Raw genomic sequence first — 20,918 nt, forward strand, 5'->3', positions numbered from 1 at the left:
AAACATATCTTGCGACAAACGCGCACTTAGTGAGAGGGATTTCATTCTCGTGGGTTCCCTATGTCTCAGAACCATGGGACACGTAGTTGATGTCTCAATAACCCATGGCTTCTGAAAGGAACAGAGAAGAAGAAAAAATCTGATATGACGGAGAAAAGAGAACAGCGAAAGAAAAAGAAAAAAAACAAAGGGAATAAGTTGGTTGACACCTGTCAATTTGATCAGCCGGCACTAACACGTTCTTGAAAGGCTTAAGGGACTAAGTGGGCCCCACAACCTTGAAAAGCGCGCAACTCAACAAGCAGTATAAGCAGGGATCAATGGTCTTAAGGTTGCGTCGTGATCGACATCATGGATTGTAAGTCTGTTTGGGTGTTGTTAGCGCTTCCACAATCGCCGCAGCTAGATCGAAATGGCAAGTCCCCCCCCCAAAAAAAGCAATTTGAATGAGCCTAGAAAATGAGATTTTTTTTTCTTGCCTCAAATCCACCAGTCTCACCAGATAAGTTGGTCTGGAACCGTTGAAAGACCGATAGATCGGGGAAAAGGGAAGAATCGGAATCCCTAAGCTCAAAAAGGCAAAGGGGAGAAAAGGGGAGGAAGTCGACAACTCCGCCGCTTACTATGTATGGATTATACTGCAGGTAGTTCCAGGATATTGAGTTGGACAATTCATAGCTTTCTTTCAAGATTTTGGGAGAGAAGCCATTGTCATAGCACCTAGAATAAATCTGGTTTCGGTATCTGCGTATGGAAGAATCACAGAATCAGATCTGGATATGGGTCCAAGACCTATGATAGGGAAACTTCCACATGTTCTCCATTCTTTGAGGTTTCATATACGTAATTGGGATCCATGGGAATGAAAGAGTCCTCAGTGGCTGAGTTCTAATCAACACTGACTCCGGGTCTGACATTGCACAACATAGGCAGAAGACCAAGTTGGGAGAGTCAGAGATACAAAGAGAGTCAGGAGAGACAGATCGGGCTGAGCCAGCTGACTGTGGATTGACTCGCCAGGAACGCTCGCCCAAATTGAAATTGAGTCCTCCATTTTTGGCATTTTTTGGGGCGCCATTAGCGATACGTGAGTCTCCCCTGGAGTGTTTGTGGGAGCCTCTAGTTTTGGATTTCTTTGCTTTTTTTCATTCTTGGCAGGTTTTCCATTCCCCACTAGGTCTGTAGCTATCCAAAAGGGGAAAACCTATGACAAGCATGATCTTTTTCTCGCCATTTCCACGTGTGGATTCTGAGATTGAAAAAGAACAGATTGATGTTGCCATGATGTCGTAGACCTCTCATTTCTGCAGGACGCCGTCCGCTCCCTCCGCCGTTTTTTTTCTGCAGTGAAACGAGTCATCCGAGAGGGGAGAAAGATACTCAACGAAACCAAAAAAGGATAGTAAGAGGTCATTGCGCTGGTAGTACTGTATACCTGGTCCGAGGTTGGAGCGGTAATATCATCCTGAGCTCAGAGGGAAAAAATAATCCCTTACTTGTGGCTGGTGAAAATGATGATAAGCGCTTCCCATTCCTCTATACCCGTACTAATCCTGCAGGAGGTTCAAAAAAGCCTCGAAGAGAATGTCTAGTTCTTTCGACCCGGACTGACTGATGCATTTGACGCTATTCCGAGAAATCGGTGAGAAGATCTGCAACAAACAGCTAGGTCGATCCACTGATCCATTGCATCTCGATTCAGAAAAGGACATAAATATCTTGTCCAACTGGGGCATTCGGAAGATATGCCGGTCGATTGTGAAGGCAAGGCTCGTGAGGTTGCACCAAGGCACCCGGGTCGATCATCCGCGAAGCTAGTTAGTCTGCATGTGGACTTTTTAGAGATTGAAGAGAGAAAAAAAAAACCTCCTAAGTTCAAGTCATGACATGAAGAAAAAAGTAAAGAAGTAATATGCAAGAGATCAGTTCCCCGCCAATGGTGCTGGATGAGTATGTGAGGATTTGCAGCCCTGGAGTGGACCCTCGGAGGTGATAAGTATTATTGGTCCGAGCTCCAATCTCTCACCCGTCACAACCTCCAGCTTTCGATAGTATCTTCATTTTTTACTCCACAGCTCCTAATCTTTCCACTTTATTTCCCCGATGAGTGTCTTGTTAGAGACTTCTCTGGGCGATATCGTCATAGACCTTTTGGTTGATGATTCGCCCAAGGCTTCTGAGAAGTAAGTGCCCCCCTGTCTCTCTCTACCCTGGTCATCAACCCTTCAACTTTTCCCCCAAAACCTGTTCCCCCCCAGTCTCCAGTCCAGGTCGTTCAGTGATGTACCACATTAAACTGTGCTGAAAAAAAAATAAAAACTAAGCTTCTTATCCGTTATAGCTTCTTGAAGCTCTGCAAAATCAAGTATTACAATTTCGCACCCGTTCACAGCGTTCAAAAGAACTTTTCCTTTCAGACTGGAGACCCGCTTGGCCCTGACGCCCCCGAGAGTGATGGCGGGTCTTCAATCTGGGGGGTTCTGGACGGGCCCTCGAAGCGTACCTTTCCAATCGATCTGCCGAAGCTGAAGCACACCGAACGCGGAATGGTGAGCATGGCAACCGTTCCAGCCACCAACGATCCCGACCAACGCCTGGCAGCCAGTCAGTTCTTAATCACATTGGGCGATAATCTAGACTATCTGGATGGGAAGGCTGCCATTTTTGGAAAGGTCGTGGAAGGATTTGATGTGTTAGAAAAAATTAATGACTCCTTCATTGATGACCGAGGCCGGCCCCTGAAAGATATTCGAATCCGTCATACTGTCGTGCTGGATGATCCATTCGATGATCCAGCTGGGCTAGTTGAGCCTCCGGAGAGTCCTTTACCCTCCAAGGCTCAGTTGGCGACAGTACGTATTGCGGATGATGAAGAGTTAGATGATGAGATGGATGAGGATGCCATGGAGAAATTACGCCGGGAACGTGAAGCTCGTGCCCAGGCATTGACTTTGGAGATGGTGGGAGATCTACCATTTGCTGATGTCAAGCCCCCAGAGAATATTCTCTTTGTGTGCAAGCTCAATCCTGTCACTCAAGGTATGTGTTGGGGGAATTTTACAACTTGATAGGATACACTACTAACCCTCCTTCTCTCAGATGAGGATCTCCAGTTGATTTTCAGCCGATTTGGTACCATCTTATCCTGCGAAGTGATCCGGGATAAGCGTACTGGGGATAGTTTGCAGTATGCCTTTATTGAATTTGATAACCAGAAAGACTGCGAACAAGCCTACTTCAAAATGCAGGGCGTACTCATTGATGATCATCGAATCCACGTTGACTTCTCTCAAAGTGTATGTTTATTTATAGCTTTTTGCCTTCTCTTATTGAGACAACAGTGCTGACAAGCAGTTCAGGTTTCCAAACTCTCCGAAAGCTGGAGAAATGCCACCGTGACTAAGCGCAGACAGCGAGGTGGATTCGGTGGTGTCGCAGATCTCGAACAGAAACGACAGTATCGAGTCTCTGATGACCGTCGAGATGATGACCAGGATGCTAGTTATCGAATGGTCTTTGATAAGTCCAAGCGCCGAGGTCCTGGGCCTGATTCTCGTGAGGATGGTCCCCGTAGCCCTCCACGGGACTCAGACTCGAACCGTGATCGACGAGACCAATATCAATCCCGCCGTCGATCCTACAGTCGAAGTCCTGACCGAAAGGGTTCTCGACAAAATCGGGATCGCTACCGTGATCGTGAGCGTGATCGTAACCGTGATGGACGACGAGATGACCGGTATGACCGACGACGATGAATGTAAATCTATCTCATTCCAGTCATGAAACCCAAAAATGGAATTGATGCTAGATGCCAATGAATTGTACAATATAACCCCAACAATTTTGTTCTATATATACTATGTAATAAATTCAATAAATGCACTAAATGTGATACATAACTTCCAACTTCTCACACCCAAAACTTGAACCGGCTCCGCACTGGGCCCCGCTGGCGGGGCAAGTCGGGAATCTGTAAGAAACCAGTGGACAGGTCTCACCTTGAGAGTCAGGTTGTTGTATCCATGGCTCCGATTCGTCTTTTGACACTAAAAATAATTGGCTAAGCCATCGAAGTGGACTCAGTATTGGTGTGTATCCCTAGTTACGGTGTAGAAGGTGCCTGAAGCTCTGTTCAGCTTCACCCCGCGAATTTGTTATTTACTTTTTTGACTTCCCGCCACTTTTTCCCTTCTTCATCTATTTTCAATACCTCCTTTTTCCCACCTCCCCCTCTTATTTCCTCCAATATCTTGTTTCTCTTTACAAATAATCACAATGTCTGCAATCGCTACCGCATTTAGCAACTTGGTGCGAAGTTTCGTGGGCCAGGCCCCAGAGGAGGCTAAACGTGCTCCTAAAGATGAAGAGTTTCAGACTTTAAGGGAGATGTACCAGAATGCAGGACAAGGCCACGTCTTTGCCTTTGCTGATGAGCTCTCCACCGACGAAAAGACACAGCTCTTCCACCAGATCTTGTCCACTGAGCCCAACTGGATTAACAAGCTGGCTGACGAGAGCATCAACCCGAAACCCAAGACTGAGCAAGCCGCCGCCGTCCTCGAGCCCCTCCCCGAGTCTGTCACCGCCTCAATTATTGATTCTGACCCCGCGGATCTCAAGTCCTGGTTCGATATCGGTTTGAAGGAGGTTGCGTTGAACCGTGTTGCTGTTGTGTTGATGGCTGGTGGACAAGGAACTCGTTTGGGTAGCTCCGCACCCAAGGGTTGCTATGATATTGGTCTCTTGAGCGAGAAGTCGCTCTTCCAATTGCAGGCCGAGCGTATCAGGAAGTTGCAGGAGCTCGCGCAGAAGGTCCACGGTGTTGAGGAGGCGATCATCCCCTGGTACGTTATGACCAGTGGACCTACAGATGCTCCGACAAAGGAGTTCTTCGCAAAGAATAAATATTTCGGTCTTTCAGAGAGCAATGTTCACATCATTGAGCAAGGTACGCTACCTTGTATCTCCAACGAGGGCAAGATCATGCTCGAAAGCAAGTATAAGGTAAGTTCCTAACCCCCCTGAGCTGTGAATAAACAATACTAGTATTTGAGGCATAAACGACTGACTTATTCAACCTCTAGGTTGCTATGGCTCCCGATGGAAATGGTGGTCTTTATAAGGCTCTGATTACCTCCGGGGCCCGTGAGAATATGCGTACCCGTGGTATCAAGCACATCCACGTTTTCGGTGTTGACAACTGCCTGGTCAAGGTGGCCGACCCGATCTTCATTGGTTTCTCTGTCTCCAAGGGTGTGGATATTGCCACCAAGGTGGTGCGCAAGCGTGATGCCGCCGAGTCCGTTGGTCTGATTATGCTGAAGAACGGCAAGCCCGACGTTGTTGAGTATTCCGAGATCGACCAGGAAACTCGCGAGGCCATTGACCCCAAGCAGGCCGGCGTGCTCAAGTTCCGTGCCGCCAACATTGTCAACCACTACTACTCCTTTGAGTTCCTCGATACCATCCCTCAATGGATGGCCAATCTCCCTCACCACGTGGCCCGCAAGAAGATCCCTTGTATCAACCCTGAGAACGGTGAGGCTGTCAAGCCTACCACACCCAATGGTATCAAGTTGGAGCAGTTCATCTTTGATGTGTTCCCCATGATTCCCCTGCAAAAGTTTGCTTGTCTTGAGGTGCGCCGCGAGGAGGAGTTCTCTGCCTTGAAGAATGCTCGTGGTGCTGGCGAGGATGACCCAGATACCAGCCGTGCCGATATTATGAAGCAGGGCCAGCGCTGGGTTGAGGAGGCCGGTGCTGTTGTTGTCACTGATGGTGAGGCCTTTGGTGTTGAGGTTTCTCCTCTGATCAGCTACGTATGTTTGACCCTTATCCCCTTCAATGACACATGATACTAATGATTTATTTTTTTAGACTGGTGAGAACCTGGAGTTCCTCTCTGGTCGGGAGATCAAAGCCCCAGCTATCCTGGAGCGGGGAGGAGTAAAAGGTGATGTATCAGACATCAGACCTTCCCTAGACATTCTCTCTTGGATGATCTAGTGCAGGTGTAAAATAACAAAATCTCGGGCTGTTTTTCTGTTTCTTCTCCTTTCCTATTTTTTGCACCTCCCTATAATGGTTTCTCTACCAGACCATTGGAACGAAGAAATGAATTGCATGTTTTGTGCTCTTTTTAATAATATTATCTGTTGATCAGAGAATGGACTTGGTTGCATTGACTATAAGTGCTATATGGTGTAGTATGCTGGAATGAAGGGAGTATTGAATGCTGTATACCTGGTGTAAATGATCCATTCTTCATACTGATATTGGTCTCATTTCTTATGAGTCTTTTCCATGTTGATATATAGCTTCAATTATGATCTGTGTATCTCATGCACTACCCCGTATACAAATATAAAGGGGCAAGAGACCTTACGCAATAGGGAAAAGTTCGGGAGCTAAAGTTTTTGACGAGTTTGCATCTCCCCAGATCATCTAATTCCCCATCTTTCTCCTTCATTCCTCATTAAAAAATAACATTTGAATCATTCACGACTAGTTTGTCTTATTAGGGGTCTTTTGATTGGGTTGTGTGAGTGAAGTCATTGTGCGCTTTGGGGCTAACGCTCCTCTCCCCACTTTTTTTCTTCTATTTTTTTCCCCTTCAAAGTGGGCTGTCAAGAACGTGGTGCTTTTTTGAGTTTCATTTATTGGCACTTGAATCTTTTCATTTACTAGATTCTCACTAACAAGGTCCTCTTAGACCTGGAACTATCACCATCTAGAACTTCATTTGTGAGTGCGCGTGAGCACCTTGATTCGCTCGATCTTTCTCCCCCGCGCGGATCGTCAGATCCCCCTCCCCGACAATGCAAAATTTCAGGCCCTCCAACTTTGGAACTCTTGGAAGACCTCGGTTTTCACACCAGTCTCTGGTGAGGCATTTCCATCCTATCAATGGGTTGATGGCCTCTATCTATGGTGTTTGAGGGGAATCAAAGATCTTCAAATCATGATGGAGAGTCATCTCCAGCTGGAACCTTGTGGACTGAAGCGGAGCTTGATTTTTTTTTTCTGGAGAATTGGTTCTAACCATGTGGGTAGATCCCTAAATTCGGAATGATGCTGTCCCGTCGTGCGTGCTACAAGTGTGGCAACATTGGCCACTTTGCTGGTTAGTTGATGTTGAAAGATTCTGGGGTCATTTGAAACATCCCACTAACTGACGTAGAGGTCTGCTCTTCCTCTGAGCGTCTCTGCTACAACTGTATGTTGAATCCTTCCTTTGGTTTTTGATCGCACATTTTGAAAGATTCTAACAATGATCTCATAGGCAAGCAGCCTGGTACGTCTTTCGCTTCCATATGACCTCTTGTATGACATCGTCCATCGATCCCAATCTTACACATACTATCAAACAGGCCACGAGTCTAGCGCCTGCCCCAGCCCTCGTACCACCGAGAGTAAGAGCTCACCTCCATTTCACGACCTCCCATTTCTCCGCCATATATCTGACTTTCATACAGCTAAGCAGTGCTACAACTGCCAGGGTGTTGGCCATGTCCAGGCTGACTGCCCCACTCTGCGCCTGAACGGCGGCAATGGTCGCTGCTACAACTGTGGCCAGCCCGGTCACCTTGCCGTACGTTGAATCACAATATATCTATCATACTCCAAGATTTTGCTGCTGACCATCCACAGCGCAACTGCACTAACGCTGCCAACCCCGCCGGCGTCAGTGCTCCCCGTCCTACCGCTCCTCGTGGTAACTTCCAGGCTGGTTTCCGTGGTGCCTTCCAGGGTGGTGCCCGTACTGCCACCTGCTACAAGTGCGGTGGTCCCAACCACTTTGCCCGCGACTGCCAGGCTCAGGCTATGAAGTGCTACGCCTGCGGCAAGCTCGGTCACATCTCTCGTGACTGCACCTCTCCCAACGGTGGCCCTCTGAGCCAGGCCGGTAAGGTCTGCTACAAGTGTGGCCAGCCCGGTCACATTTCCCGCGACTGCCCTGTCACCGCTGAGGCTTCTGCTTCCGGTGCTGCTGCCGCCGCTACTCCTGCTGCTCCCGCTGCTCCCGCCCCCGCTGCTGAGGCTGAGGCCGCCGCTCCTGCTGCTGCTCCCGCTGCCCCTGCTGCTGAGGTTGCCGCCGAGGCTGCCCCCGTTGCTCCCGTTGCTCCTGCGGCTCCTGCGGCTCCTACTACCGCTGCCGCTTAAAGTGACTTTGCCTTCATTTCTTCTGTTGTCTCACCACCGTGCATTGTTTTTTTTTCCTTTTTTGGGAGCTATTTTACCCCCATATCTTCTCCTCTGTATTACGGTCACTTTTTTTTCTGAACCTCGAAACAATCTTCTTTACCCTCTTCGGAGTCTGCCCCCTTTTTCTTCCTTTGCATATATTCACCAATCTTCCATTGGGGTTTGGCTTGGATCTGTTTCTTAATGATCTCCCTTTTTCGGCTCTTTTTTTACCCCCTTTTCACTTGTACACGACACTCAAGAAAAAGTTCTACCCTCTTCTTTTCTTGTTTTGAAATCACGAACTACCCCACTTTTTCTCAGCTGACTTGGTACTGATCAAGTCTCATGGTTGGCGTCTTGTTTGTTTCTCCTACGGATCAATCTTTTTCTCGATTCGATGAAATCTACTCTTGATTGCGGTTTTCACGGATGGGCCCGGAGAGCGAGAGCGAGAGAGGATGAGGAAAGGACGAGGTATGTGGATGCAGAGAGCAAGAGAAGAGCAGATCGCTGTGTGTTTGGAATGGGGCCTTTTCCGGTGGGAAGATGACTCGGTGCTGAGAATATGAAAACGCAATTTATTTCAGAGATTTCCAATCTAAGATCAGTGCTTTGGATCGTAGAAGCCATTTGTATAATCTCGAATACTTCATGGTCAATGAGATCCGGCCAGTGAGTACCATGAGATGTGTCTCCCATCACATGTGCATGATTGATGCCAGTCACTCGCCATCTTCTGGGCTTTATGGTTACTTATCATTCTGGACACATACCATGATCTCGAATTAGGATATCCAGTGATGGTGAACTTGAAAAATCATACTAGGAGTGTTGATTTGATGATATCCATTTGTTTCTTATGTATGTCTCACATATGGATGTAGTATCATGTAAGTAGACGATTTGAATCAGAATGAATCATGGTAGTATATTTCACGTAACGAATGCTGATAGAAATATAGACAGGATAGTATATTGAAATTGTTCATTTCTATTTTTTACGAAACAGGAAAATAATTCAGTTGTAGTTGAGTGTCTCCGTGGTAATGAAGTTGTGTGCTTTCATCCCATTTGGGAATTCCAAGCAGCTCGTGACTCTTCCTTTCCAATCTAACCACTCTTTCATCCTCTACACAGTTCCATCCCATCAATTCTATCAAGATGCCTGGTTCTGATGGTAGCGAAGAGCTCAACGATGAGGTATTTATGACCTGGTCATCCTTACTCTCATGAATGGATAATAGTGACTCTACAACAGGACTTCATCGTCGACATCGATGGCATTCAATCCCACGGTATTGGCGCAGCGGACATCACCAAGCTGAAAGCAAATGGATTCTTTACTGTTGCTGTAAGTATCTCTCTGTCTTCAGCCATTCTGTTTCATGCTCAGATACATTGCTCATATTTACTTCTAGTCTGTCCATGGCGCTACCCGCAGAACACTCCTCAAAGTCAAGGGCTTCAGCGAAGTCAAGGTCGAGAAAATCAAGGAAGCTGTGCAGAAGTGTCTAGTAAGTTTTCACTCATCTCATTTCTTTCGATGTTATACATCTTCATGGCGAATCACTATCTAATCCCGATAACCCTAGCCCTCGGCATCGGGCTTCATCACCGCGATGGAGCTATTCCACCAGCGAAAGAAAGTCGTCCGCATCTCCACTGGGAGCAAGCAATTTGACTCCATCCTAGGAGGGTAAATTCAAGGCCTTGTCTTCTTTCTCCCTTCCTATTCCATCTAAATTCATCAAATATTAATCTCATATCACAGCGGCTTCCAAAGTATGAGCATCAGCGAAGTCTTCGGTGAATTCCGCTGCGGCAAGACCCAACTCTCACACACAATGTCCGTTGTCGCCCAGCTCCCCAAATCCCTCGGTGGTGCAGATGGCAAAGTCGCATACATCGACACTGAAGGCACGTTCCGACCCGAGCGTATTGCGCAGATTGCGGAACGCTTCGGTATGGATCCTGATGTGGCGCAGGAGAATATTGCGTATGCTCGTGCCCTGAATAGCGAGCACCAGCTTGAGCTTCTGAATACCCTGAGTCGAGAATTTGCGGAGGGCGCTTATCGCTTGCTTGTTATTGACAGTATTATGAACTGTTTTCGGGTGGATTATTGTGGGCGTGGTGAGCTGGCGGAGAGACAGCAGAAGTTGAATCAGTTTTTGATGAAGCTGGCGCATATGGCTGAAGGTAAGACTTTCCACTCTACAGTGCATCTATGGATGTTTCCCCCTTTTCCTTTGGAGGTCTGAGTCTGATGGTCCTTGCAGAATTCAATGTTTGTGTCTTGATGGTCAGTATCTTGTCTTTCAACCAGGTTCCCAATCACCTTCCGACCTAATCATTCTTCTCAGACAAATCAGGTTCAAAGTGACCCTGGTGCAAGTGCACTCTTTGCTGGTGCTGATGGTCGCAAGCCTGTTGGCGGTCATGTTCTTGCCCATGCGTCTACAACTCGCGTGCTTCTTCGAAAGGGCCGAGGTGAGGAGCGTGTCGCAAAGATTCAAGACTCTCCTGGTAGGTATGCCCATTTATATTTCCTTGGATATTCCTAATGCTGTTCAGACTGTCCTGAGAGAGAAGCCACTTACGTTATCACGAATGGAGGCATCAATGATCCGGATAAGATTTGAGTGGATGTCGAACTTGAAACCCGAAGACCTGCTGACGTTGGACTGAAAACTTATATCATTTAAGATGTCTGCGAGGAAACATTGAAGCTGGATAACATATATTATACAAGCAGCCTATTAGTACTTTTACTAATCATTTAACAATATTGGATCAAATCAAAATTATCATTCTCACGGAGATTGACAGCTTCTAAGGTTGTGCATTGTCTGGCCAATATTGTAGAGTTCCCCGTCACCGCCTATACACCGCCCTCAACAAGACGGCAGAATAGAAAAACTGCACGAGGAAAAAAGTCAACGATCTCGAACTCCAGGATATATCCAACACACACCCACAGAGATGAAGATATCCGCCCCAGAAGTGGAAGGGTACCTTACCCTCCCACTGCAATTCCCCTCAACTTCAATCTTCCCCCAAGCAGCAGCTCACTACCTTTACATCCGCCCCCACGAACCTCGCATCCCAGACCCAGACTCCACCCGCTCTCTCTTCATCGTCAACGCCCCCATCGACACAACAGAAACCCACCTCCGCCACCTCTTCGGCAAACAGCTCTCCGCCGGCCGTGTCGCCAGCGTGCAATTTGAAGATGTACCAACCAAGAAAGCCGGCGTAGCAGCCGCGACAGAAAGCAACCTTTCGCACCGCAACAAAAAGCGCAAGCGCGCAACAGCCGACGACCTCCAATCCACACTAGACCAGATCAACCTCCCAGAAACCTGGGATCGCAAGCTCCACAAGAGTGGCACACACGCCATCGTTGTCTTCGCAGACCGCGCTAGCATGGAAGCGAGTCTGAAGGCCGTCGCAAAGGCTGTGAAGAAGGGCTCATCGATCATCTGGGGTGAAGGAATCCCAGAGGGCCGGGTCCCTGAACTTGGTATTCGTCGTTATCGCACACACGACCGGGCGCGGTACCCAGCCCGCGCGGAGGTTCTTTCTGCTGTCAATGACTTCATGACTGTCTTTGCAGAGGGTTTCTGAGGCACGGAAGAGAGAGGAGACGAGGAAGTTGGCTGAGCCTGATGAGGATGGCTTCGTTACTGTTACACATGGACCTAAGTTGAATTCTATTGCAAGGGAAGACGAGATGAAGGAGTTGGTTGAGCGACAGAAGAAGAAGGCGGCAGGATTGGAGGACTTTTATCGGTTCCAGTCTCGTGAGAAGAGGAAGGAGAAACAACAGGAATTGCTTAGGCAGTTTGGAGAGGATAAGAAGAAGTTGGAGGAGATTAAGATGCGGAAGGGCAAGATTCGGGTGAGTTACATTTTTTTTGCTTCCTTCCTCTTGAGTTCATTGCTAATAATCTTTCCTTCAGCCTGAGTGATGAATTCTATTGCATATGCAAGGCGTTTTCGGAGTTTGCTTCCAGTTTTTGGGCAAGAATCAAAACTCTCTCGTACATACCCGTACATAGAGTGTGAGTTGTTGAATTTCACTTTGATTATTCTCCTCCATCTCTATAGCTCTAATGATGAATCCGCTGGGGCCAGTGTAGCAAGACGCGCTTTGCCGCTGTCTGCCATGTCATCAAAAACCAGCACTATAAAATCTTCTCACCCTCTGAAAGGAGCCCAGCATCAAGTCCTGCTGTATCCGATATATAGCCTTTGCTAATTATTGTATCAATAGATTGGTCTGACACTGCTTCAGGCTATGAAGAGTCATCAAAAGAATCTATAGTGTCAGCATACACCTTAAGTACTATATAAAATGTTATACCGAATTATATGAGCCGTTCAAGTTACCATAATTCCGCATTTAATGGCTATAGTATACAGACCTCTGAAGTACGGAGTACTATGTATCCAGATCCATCGATAAGGGAGCACAGACCAAGGCTTGGCATGATATCCCACATGGATAAGTTAGTAGACTCGGAGCTTCCATTGTTATACATATGCAGGGCAGCCTGAGGATAAGACCTAGGTTTGTGGGTGATCAAAGAAAGATATCACATGCAATAGTCACTATGAATCACTTCGCTTATCAGAATAAAGTCGTCCGAAGTTCAACGGTCACCTAGTCCACAAATTATCTCCCCGCTCTTCACATTCACACCTTACTCCTACCCTGCCGTATCATTCATTGTGTTCAACCCTGCTCTGTTCGTCTCAGCGCGTCTCGGCGTGTCCGGGGGAGAACAATATCGTACCCATCTCTGTTCGACCCTGTTCGTCAAGGGAAAAGCAGTATCGCTCCCATCTCTGGTCGTCCAGGGAAGAATACCATCGCTCCAATCTCTGATCGCCTGAGGAAGAACAACATCGCTCCCATATCTACATCTTCTCTGACCCCGCACAACCACAACCGTACCTGTACCCCAACTCAAATTCATCCTTGACGCGTTAACAATGTCGGCCAATGGGGGATACGACTCAGATGAGGACGTCGAATTTGAGGACGTTCCTCTCTCGACTCTTTCGACATCGACCCGTACTCAAGCCCCAGAATCCGCAGAATCACCTGAAGCTGCTCATAACGCGTCCTCGTACTACGGTCTTGATGCTTCCCGATATCACTGGACTCCCCCACTTAATCTACCAGGCCAGCGGTCTGCGCCTTTACCCTCGGGCTCGTATGGAGAGAATCAGATCCGCGGTCAACTCAATGCAGGCCTGGAAAGAATCGATCTCCGTCTAATGAAAGCTCGACTGGGCATTGATGTCACGACTCTACCAACGGAAACCCGGTATCACGACTTTGCGGAATTCAGCACAGAAGTGGAGCGATTTGTTGATATCCTATGGATATCTGCGACGCGTAAGTTTGTTTATTTCCTTTTTTTCTTTTACCCCGGAATAGTCATATCAGATCTTTGTTCCCCGCAATGCATGTTCGCATAAGTTTCATCTCCTGCATGAGATACTCAATAAGGTAACGAGATATTGTCTACGTCATATGATCTAACATGAATTCACAGCATCCATTCAAATTGAAGGCCTTCTCGCACTTGCCGGCATTACTGAACAGGCAATCCCTGTCTTTGAGTTCGATCCCGAGGCTGTTATGACTATCCTCCACAAATTCGACGTGATTTTTGTGGCTCTGTGCACTGGTCAACACCCTACCACTCAGGAGCCCCTGCCCGGTGTGGTGGCAGGCCAACCAATTGTGACGCAGACCCAACAGGTCCGAATGCGGAGTTTGGCTGAGGAGACCCGGTCTGCAGTCTTCCTAGCTTTTTCTTTGAACGACTCTGACAACTCTGATGAAGAAGAAGGGAATGTCAATCAATCTGTGCTGATGCCGTTGACTTACATCTATGAAAAAACGTTGACGTCGCTGCCAACTTAGGGGGATGAAGAAGAGTTGCTTTGCGGATGTCAAGAGGTGCCTGGCGCGTGCTTATGGGGAGTTTCTTTTCGTTCCCATGTTTCTGTCTTTGCATAGCGCCATCTGGAGTTCTGCCGCTTGACCTGTACTTTTATTAAACATCAATTGATGAAATGAAATTCAACCCGAGTAAAAGGATCTGGTAATAGGTCAAGTGAGCTCAAACTGAGCTGATGATCACGTAAGGTATAATCGATATCTCAATCGATCTAGGATTGTAATCAAAGAAATTTACGATTGGGTAGCTGGAGTTCCAACATTTGAATGACTCGGGTCTATGCACCATGTATGTACTGTACAGCCTGTACTAACTAAAATCTCGTCCCCACATTTGAACATTGAATATTGATTCATATTTCACCAACTGGTGACATCAGCATCACAGTCAACTATAGGAATCAAGAACCTTCTCGAAGTAACTAGACCGACCCCATTAAGAGAAAAAATCAGTCAAGGCCCAAAAAAAGAAACCCAAGTGGAGCTTCAGGTACAAAAAAATAGCAAGCGTTCCAAACCTCCGAGCTGAGAAGCGGGCCCCCAGAGGAGAATTGTAACGGCCAGAACCGGTCCAGTGTTGTGTAAGAGTGATACATGACGAGCGGCAAAATACAATGAGCAACGCTTGTAATGAACGAAGCGAGTCCTAGGCATCTCTTTGGATGGAGCGTCACGAACTAGTGTGGATGCGAGCCCTGAAAGTGGAGCTTGAGTCTTGGAGAGTTGCTCAGCCTCGGGCCTGAGCCACTGGTGCTTTGTGGGATACATGAGACAGTATAGTACGGAGAACAGAATAGAGAATCTAGTTTTGTTTCTTTTTTTTATTCCAAGTTTTTGTTCTTTTTTTTTAAAAAAAAAAGAAAAAAGAAAAAAAGCATTTGATGAATCCTATAGAAAGAGATAGTATAGGGTACATGCCCTGATTTCCTGTTTTTGGTGAAAGAGCTGCTTTCCATGGTTCAGTCAGGGCTTCATTATTAATATGACTTTATTGGGAAATGCGCGGTTTTCCGCGTCCCAGCTCGTGTTTCGCGTGTATACGGGTACCATTAATGTCCATTAATGTCCATGTAGAGTCTCCTAGGCAATGCTGCAGGGTGACAGGCATCCATAGAGGTTAAATCAAGTCCATGTGAGTGTCGCCTAAAGATATCAATATCTAACACCAGTTGATGCAAGGGTAATTTTCCAGTGATCTTAGGATTTAGGCATCAAATGTTCACCCGCTCTGATATCATCGATCACCGGTCCCTTACTCATACCAAATCCCCTCAAGGAAGAAAGTTCCGATAGCGCAAGGTGATCGAGATTGAGATCAAGGGTGAGTCATTTTAACATATAGAATCAGAAAGAACATATCAGCAATGTTTGAATCAAACTCTCAGATCTAGTCAGACTCAATACTCCTCTCGTACTCAGTAGAACTGAACGCGTCCCAGACTCCCACCTGGCATCTTTGTCTCTCCCCGCCAAGCTTGAGCTTCCAGGTAATTCCAATACAGCCGAAGGGCTCCATCCCAACCAATCACCAAGTGTAAGCCCTCCTGCATGAGTCCCATGGTTCTGGTTCCTGATGTCGCTCAACTTGTATTGTGCACTGGGTGACGTATTATTATATCCTTGCGTAGTAGTAAGCGCGGAATATCATGGGAGAACCTTGCTTCGAGAAGGTCTGCAGAAAGGATGGAGTACTTGAGTGTGTTCAATTGATTGAGGAGGAGCTGCCCCTCCCCCAGCTGCAGCTGCAGATTTAATTCGATTTAATTCGATTTAATGGGGATTTTTCAGTTTTTGGTTTAAGAAAAATATGATTTTTGATTTCATTTCATTTTTATTTTATTTTTATTTTCTATTTTTTTTTTTGCTTTTTTTTTTTCTTTTTCTCTAGTATTGGGCTGACATGTTAGGTATGGGCAAGTGGTTATGAAAGAGAAATACCCATTCATTTCCACGGTTCTGTGGCGTTGGAGTGGAGTTTTTCCTTCTTTTCCCGTTCTGCAGGTTTTTTGATTGAAACTGGAAAATCACTTGAATACATGCAGATTTTTAAGTTTGAGGCTTTCGGGGTGCTTTAAAGGCTTTATCACTTAGGTACTATATTATCCCCAGCTTTGTAAAGTGTTAAAACTGTTTGGAATGTATACGCCTTGCTCATGGATTCATACATGAGTGGTACTCCGTATACAGTGGAGAGGTCTTTGTAGATGCCCAGGTGTGAGAGTTTGAAATGCCCTGACCCATATTTAGTATTTGAAAGGGCCACCTATGCTTTGACTGACAGAGCTCAGGTTTAGTTAAGTTCAGTGTTTGTCTGGGGTTTTGGATAAGTCACATTGCAAGGAAGCCGACAGATGGTCCTTGCAGCTCCCTTGTACGGAATGGAATACATCTGGGGTTTACTAGTAGAAGCCCCAAGCTTTAAACATAAAAATTGAACACAATTGAAATTAAAATAAGCCAAAGCATCTGTTGAGAATCATTTTTCAAAACAAAGAAATAATCAGAGACCGGGATCTGGCGGAAGATTCATATGGAATGCACAGTGATCTTACATAGGCCCGAGAACCTGGAACAGGCAGGTGATCATAGATGGGGGAGACATGGATATCCATGAGATACATGATTCAAGTTTTGAGTTCTTGGTATTATCTTGTATAAAAGAATCATGACTATATAGCTAATTAGACAGTTAATAGTAAATATAGTCTTGTTTAGTTAATGTATAGTTAATAGCGACAAACATATCAAACACCATCGGAGCAAAGAATACTTATGTGACCATACCATACTGTAATATACAATGTATTACCCATTACCTAGGCGTATCATGCATCCCGGCTGTAATGGACTTTCCCACTTCCCCCTCACTACTAAGGAAATCTGAGATTTCAATTCTTCATCGCTCTCTTTCCCCTCAACTTCTTCATCCCCCTCCTTTCTTATTGTTCCACCTCTCGTGCGGATTTCGTTCTGTTCTGCGCCGTTTTCGGGAGTTTCTGCTTCTTCAGGTTTTCTCACTACCTTTTTTTCTTTTGAATTTCGCTTCCAAATTTTTGGTAAGTCGCTCTTGTGCCCTCTAACAGCCTCTTTCATCATCGCCTGCCCCATCAGCCCCCAACCCCTTCATCATCACCACTTGCAATCTAGGTCACTATGCCTCTACGAATCAAAATCCATGTCGGGTCTCAAAGCCGCCATGCCTTTCAGCTGCGACAATGCTATAACTCCCATCGCCGTCGCCATCGCCGCCCCAGCTTGATCGCACTTGCGGTCCGATCCAGGTCTTAGTGGAATTTTGCCCGTGCTACTAGGCTCCCTCTCCATGCGCCTTTGTAACGGTCACGTTCGCTTCCATAAGCGCATCCACCATACGAATCATAAAAACCAGTCGCGACGTCCACAGCTGGTCGCATGGGTCGGGTGGACATGGGCGAGTCGGAAAGTGGAGCCTAATGGACGGTCGCAATTCAACACTGGAACCTGGACGGAAACGGCCGGCGCATCGCCATGCGGAGCCAAGTGAATGAGAAAATCTGCCACCCACTTCTTCTTGTCTCGAAAGTCTCATTGCTGCCTTGAATTCAAGAACACAAAGAAAAATCGAAGAGCAGGGAAGAAAGAAGCCGAAATAGTACCTACTGCGGTGGTTTTCGACCAACCACCCTCCAGTCGTTACACTTGAAAGAAGAAGGTGCGAAAGAAGAGAAAGAAACAAAGCTCTCTGGTTTCTGGTCTCTGATCAATTTCCCGCATTTGGTCGTGCCTGAACTTTGGGTCTTTTCTTGCAATTTTATCATCGCTTTGGCTCGCTCGATATTCACTTCGGCCCCCAATATCGACTCTACATTCACTTTCATCTCGCCCCGACGTGGATTTTGATTCTAGTTGCTTCTCACCTGATTGCTTTGGCCATCTTTTAACTCCGCCATCTCTCTTTCCTTTTCTCCCTCTCACACTTTCCTATCGCGTGGTCCATCTTGCGTCTTCGATCGACCTGCTTTATATCGCTTCCTCGTGGCAGCCAGTTTTAACATTCGCTTGTCTCTAGGAAACGTAACGCCCATCCCTTTGTTCCCGAGCTCGTTTACGAAGTGCTTCTTGATCTGACGGTCTTTCGTTTCACGACTCCACGAACCTTTAGTCGCAACAGGCCGTTTTATATTCTTAACTTGAATTTTCGGACAAGTTTGATTGCACAATGTCTTTCAACAACTTTGATTCCTTCCCCAACCAGGCTGAGGGTGCCCCTGCCCCTGGTGCCCAGGCTCCTACCGACGCCACCATGACCGGTCAGGCTGATCCCGCTACTGCTGGTTTCCAGGGTCCTACTCCCGATGGCGCTTCCGCCGCTGGCCCTCAGCAGGGTGCCGATGGCAAGACCACTCTCTGGTATGATTGAAATCACGTCGAATCTTGCAATATTATTCATGGAATAAATCATTGACAATTCTTTTTCAACAGGATGGGTGAGCTTGAGCCCTGGATTGATGAGAACTTCATCCGCAACCTTTGGTTCCAGATGGGTGAGCAGGTCAACGTCAAGATGATCCGTGACAAGTTCTCTGGGTAAGAACATAATTCCTCCTTCCACTTCATATTTAACCCACCCCTTCTTTTTGTTGATACCGAGGTCCTAATGTTGGTAGTAGGAGCAACGCTGGTTACTGCTTCGTTGATTTCTCTTCCCCGGCCGCTGCTGCCAAGGCTCTCTCCCTGAACGGTACCCCCATGCCTAACACCAACCGTGTCTTCAAGCTGAACTGGGCCACCGGCGGCGGTCTCGCTGATCGCAGGTAAGCGCAAAAATTCTCTTATTCTTCAGTTATCAAGTTGGTTGTGACTAATCCTGAGTCCGTTTCTCTCTACTATTTTACAGCCGTGATGACCGTGGTCCTGAGTACTCCATCTTTGTTGGTGACCTTGGTCCCGAGGTTAACGAATACGTTCTTGTCTCGCTTTTCCAGAGCCGCTTCCCTTCTTGCAAGTCTGCCAAGATCATGACCGACCCCATCAGCGGCATGTCCCGCGGTTACGGATTCGTTCGCTTCTCTGATGAGAACGACCAGCAGCGCGCCTTGACCGAGATGCAGGGTGTCTACTGTGGCAACCGCCCCATGCGCATTTCCACCGCTACCCCCAAGAACAAGGGTCCCGGTGTTGGTGCTGCCAACATGGGCATGCCCGGTCCCGCCGGCATGTACCCCCCCTATGGGCGGTCCCCCCATGGGTTTCTACGGTGCTCCCCAGCCCATGAATCAGTTCACTGACCCCAACAACACCACTGTTTTCGTTGGTGGCCTGTCCGGCTACGTCACCGAGGATGAGCTCCGCTCTTTCTTTCAGGGATTCGGAGAAATCACCTACGTCAAGATTCCCCCTGGCAAGGGTTGCGGTTTCGTTCAGTTCGTTCAGCGCCACGCTGCCGAGATGGCCATCAACCAGATGCAAGGCTACCCCATCGGTAACTCCCGTGTCCGTCTGAGCTGGGGTCGTTCCCAGAACAACTCCGGCCCTGCTGGCAGCCCCTACCGCCCCGCTCCCCCTCCTCCCCCCATGTACCCCGCCATGGGTATGCCTCCCGCTGCCCAGCACTATGGAGGATTTGCCCCTATGAAGGTTAGCAGTCACCCCGGCAGCCCGGCCCCAGAACACTCTTGAGTTACAGGCTCGGTCGGCTGACTCTTACATTCTCTCTTCACAGTAAGCGTTCCTTTGATTCAAGAAAGCACTAGCAGGAGTTGTTTTGCATCATTCCAATGATGGGCCCCCCTTTTTTGTTCCTTAAACAAATTTGCTCTTTCCTCCCCCCTTCTTCTGGTTTCGAGACTCAGCGCTCTATAGCTCTTGATGGGCATTCTTTTCCTCCTGTGCTACGCATTTCCGTGAGCGCTTATTATCCTAGCAAGATCTGAGCCTTCCCTCCGTTCGCGTTTCTCTTTTTTTTTCGTCTTTTCAGGGGGTCTTTTTTTCTCTCTTCTACTTGATTTGCCCCGTTCTCTTAACTTCTTTTTTCTTGTTTCCTCTCTCTGGAATCCCCGTTTTACTTTTGTATCTCAACACACAACTCCTCGTACTGCTTTCGACTTTCACGTTGTGTTTCTTATCGATGCCCCCCCTTCTATTACGTCTATGCTGCAACTGCTATTTTCCTTTTTCCCCGCCCTGGGGTCCTTCTCGCGTGTAACGAAAGTGCGTATTCTTCATGCGTTTCTCTTTACTCTATACTCCTTGGGCAGGCATTCTGCGAAAAGTTCCACTTTTTCCATCCCTCGCAAATCTTTACTTTCCTATGTTCCTTTTTTTCTATCTCTTCATCGAGCAGCTAAATTGAAACTTATGTTCGCTTCGACTAATGTTGCGTTCCGCCGTTTCTTTCTTTCTCTATTTCTATCTCTTTATATCTTGTTAGACTGATGACGGCTTGTACAACACGCTCTGTTTCGTACGTCTCCGCGTTTGTCAATTCCTTTCCCTACGACCATTGTGATGCGCTCTATTCCTTATGATGTGGGTTTTCTGATGTCTTATGCATCTTATGCTGCCATGCGTCCTGGTACTGGTCTTATCTTCGTAACACCCCCTTTTTTGCCTTCGAGTCTCCCACTTCCCATACTTTCTCTTCCATCGGTTTAAAGATGTTCAGAAAACTTTTGTAGGATTGGTCTTTGGCAATTCCCATCCACAATCATTTTTTTTATTATTGAATCTGGCAGAGACTTGAGACTCTTGGAGACTCCTGTAGCTGTGGAATCAT

General features: G+C 47.1%; 7 protein-coding genes across 7 annotated transcripts; all 7 read left to right on the forward strand.

The window, feature by feature from the left end:
- Window positions 1–2,103: 2,103 nt before the first annotated feature.
- On the forward strand, window positions 2,104–3,755 carry N7483_005501 (PPIL4 family peptidylprolyl isomerase; the record flags this gene model as incomplete). Its single annotated transcript, XM_057088938.1, has 4 exons — window positions 2,104–2,183; window positions 2,342–3,039; window positions 3,100–3,296; window positions 3,360–3,755. 4 exons carry the CDS (start codon window positions 2,104–2,106, stop codon window positions 3,753–3,755), a joined length of 1,371 nt encoding a protein of 456 aa, XP_056948767.1.
- Window positions 3,756–4,275: 520 nt separating this feature from the next.
- Window positions 4,276–6,006, forward strand: N7483_005502 (UDP-N-acetylglucosamine diphosphorylase; the record flags this gene model as incomplete). The annotated part of the gene is made up of 3 exons (XM_057088939.1): window positions 4,276–5,004; window positions 5,085–5,819; window positions 5,878–6,006. 3 exons carry the CDS (start codon window positions 4,276–4,278, stop codon window positions 6,004–6,006), a joined length of 1,593 nt encoding a protein of 530 aa, XP_056948768.1.
- Window positions 6,007–6,818: 812 nt separating this feature from the next.
- Window positions 6,819–8,163, forward strand: gisB (putative zinc knuckle nucleic acid binding protein; the record flags this gene model as incomplete). The annotated part of the gene is made up of 7 exons (XM_057088940.1): window positions 6,819–6,884; window positions 7,054–7,123; window positions 7,181–7,216; window positions 7,283–7,294; window positions 7,371–7,412; window positions 7,476–7,591; window positions 7,651–8,163. The coding sequence occupies 7 exons, from the start codon at window positions 6,819–6,821 to the stop codon at window positions 8,161–8,163; spliced, it is 855 nt and encodes a 284-aa protein (XP_056948769.1).
- A 1,185-nt stretch (window positions 8,164–9,348) lies between these two features.
- Window positions 9,349–10,829, forward strand: N7483_005504 (recombinase DMC1; the record flags this gene model as incomplete). The annotated part of the gene is made up of 8 exons (XM_057088941.1): window positions 9,349–9,387; window positions 9,446–9,538; window positions 9,606–9,701; window positions 9,780–9,883; window positions 9,959–10,386; window positions 10,467–10,489; window positions 10,551–10,713; window positions 10,762–10,829. 8 exons carry the CDS (start codon window positions 9,349–9,351, stop codon window positions 10,827–10,829), a joined length of 1,014 nt encoding a protein of 337 aa, XP_056948770.1.
- Window positions 10,830–11,169: 340 nt separating this feature from the next.
- N7483_005505 (putative ribosomal small subunit assembly protein) lies at window positions 11,170–12,158 on the forward strand (the record flags this gene model as incomplete). Its single annotated transcript, XM_057088942.1, is given in 3 exon segments — window positions 11,170–11,793; window positions 11,804–12,088; window positions 12,150–12,158. The coding sequence occupies 3 exon segments, from the start codon at window positions 11,170–11,172 to the stop codon at window positions 12,156–12,158; spliced, it is 918 nt and encodes a 305-aa protein (XP_056948771.1).
- Window positions 12,159–13,185: 1,027 nt separating this feature from the next.
- N7483_005506 (uncharacterized protein) lies at window positions 13,186–14,128 on the forward strand (the record flags this gene model as incomplete). The annotated part of the gene is made up of 2 exons (XM_057088943.1): window positions 13,186–13,594; window positions 13,755–14,128. The coding sequence occupies 2 exons, from the start codon at window positions 13,186–13,188 to the stop codon at window positions 14,126–14,128; spliced, it is 783 nt and encodes a 260-aa protein (XP_056948772.1).
- A 4,234-nt stretch (window positions 14,129–18,362) lies between these two features.
- N7483_005507 (RNA-binding protein) lies at window positions 18,363–19,822 on the forward strand (the record flags this gene model as incomplete). The annotated part of the gene is made up of 5 exons (XM_057088944.1): window positions 18,363–18,553; window positions 18,626–18,730; window positions 18,814–18,957; window positions 19,041–19,353; window positions 19,412–19,822. 5 exons carry the CDS (start codon window positions 18,363–18,365, stop codon window positions 19,820–19,822), a joined length of 1,164 nt encoding a protein of 387 aa, XP_056948773.1.
- Between the last annotated feature and the right edge of the window lie 1,096 nt (window positions 19,823–20,918).

The sequence above is a fragment of the Penicillium malachiteum genome, assembly GCF_028827825.1.
Source record: "Penicillium malachiteum strain IBT 17515 chromosome Unknown utg000002l:1.0-8849297.0:1.0-8852440.0, whole genome shotgun sequence".
Taxonomy (NCBI): Eukaryota; Fungi; Ascomycota; class Eurotiomycetes; order Eurotiales; family Aspergillaceae; genus Penicillium; species Penicillium malachiteum.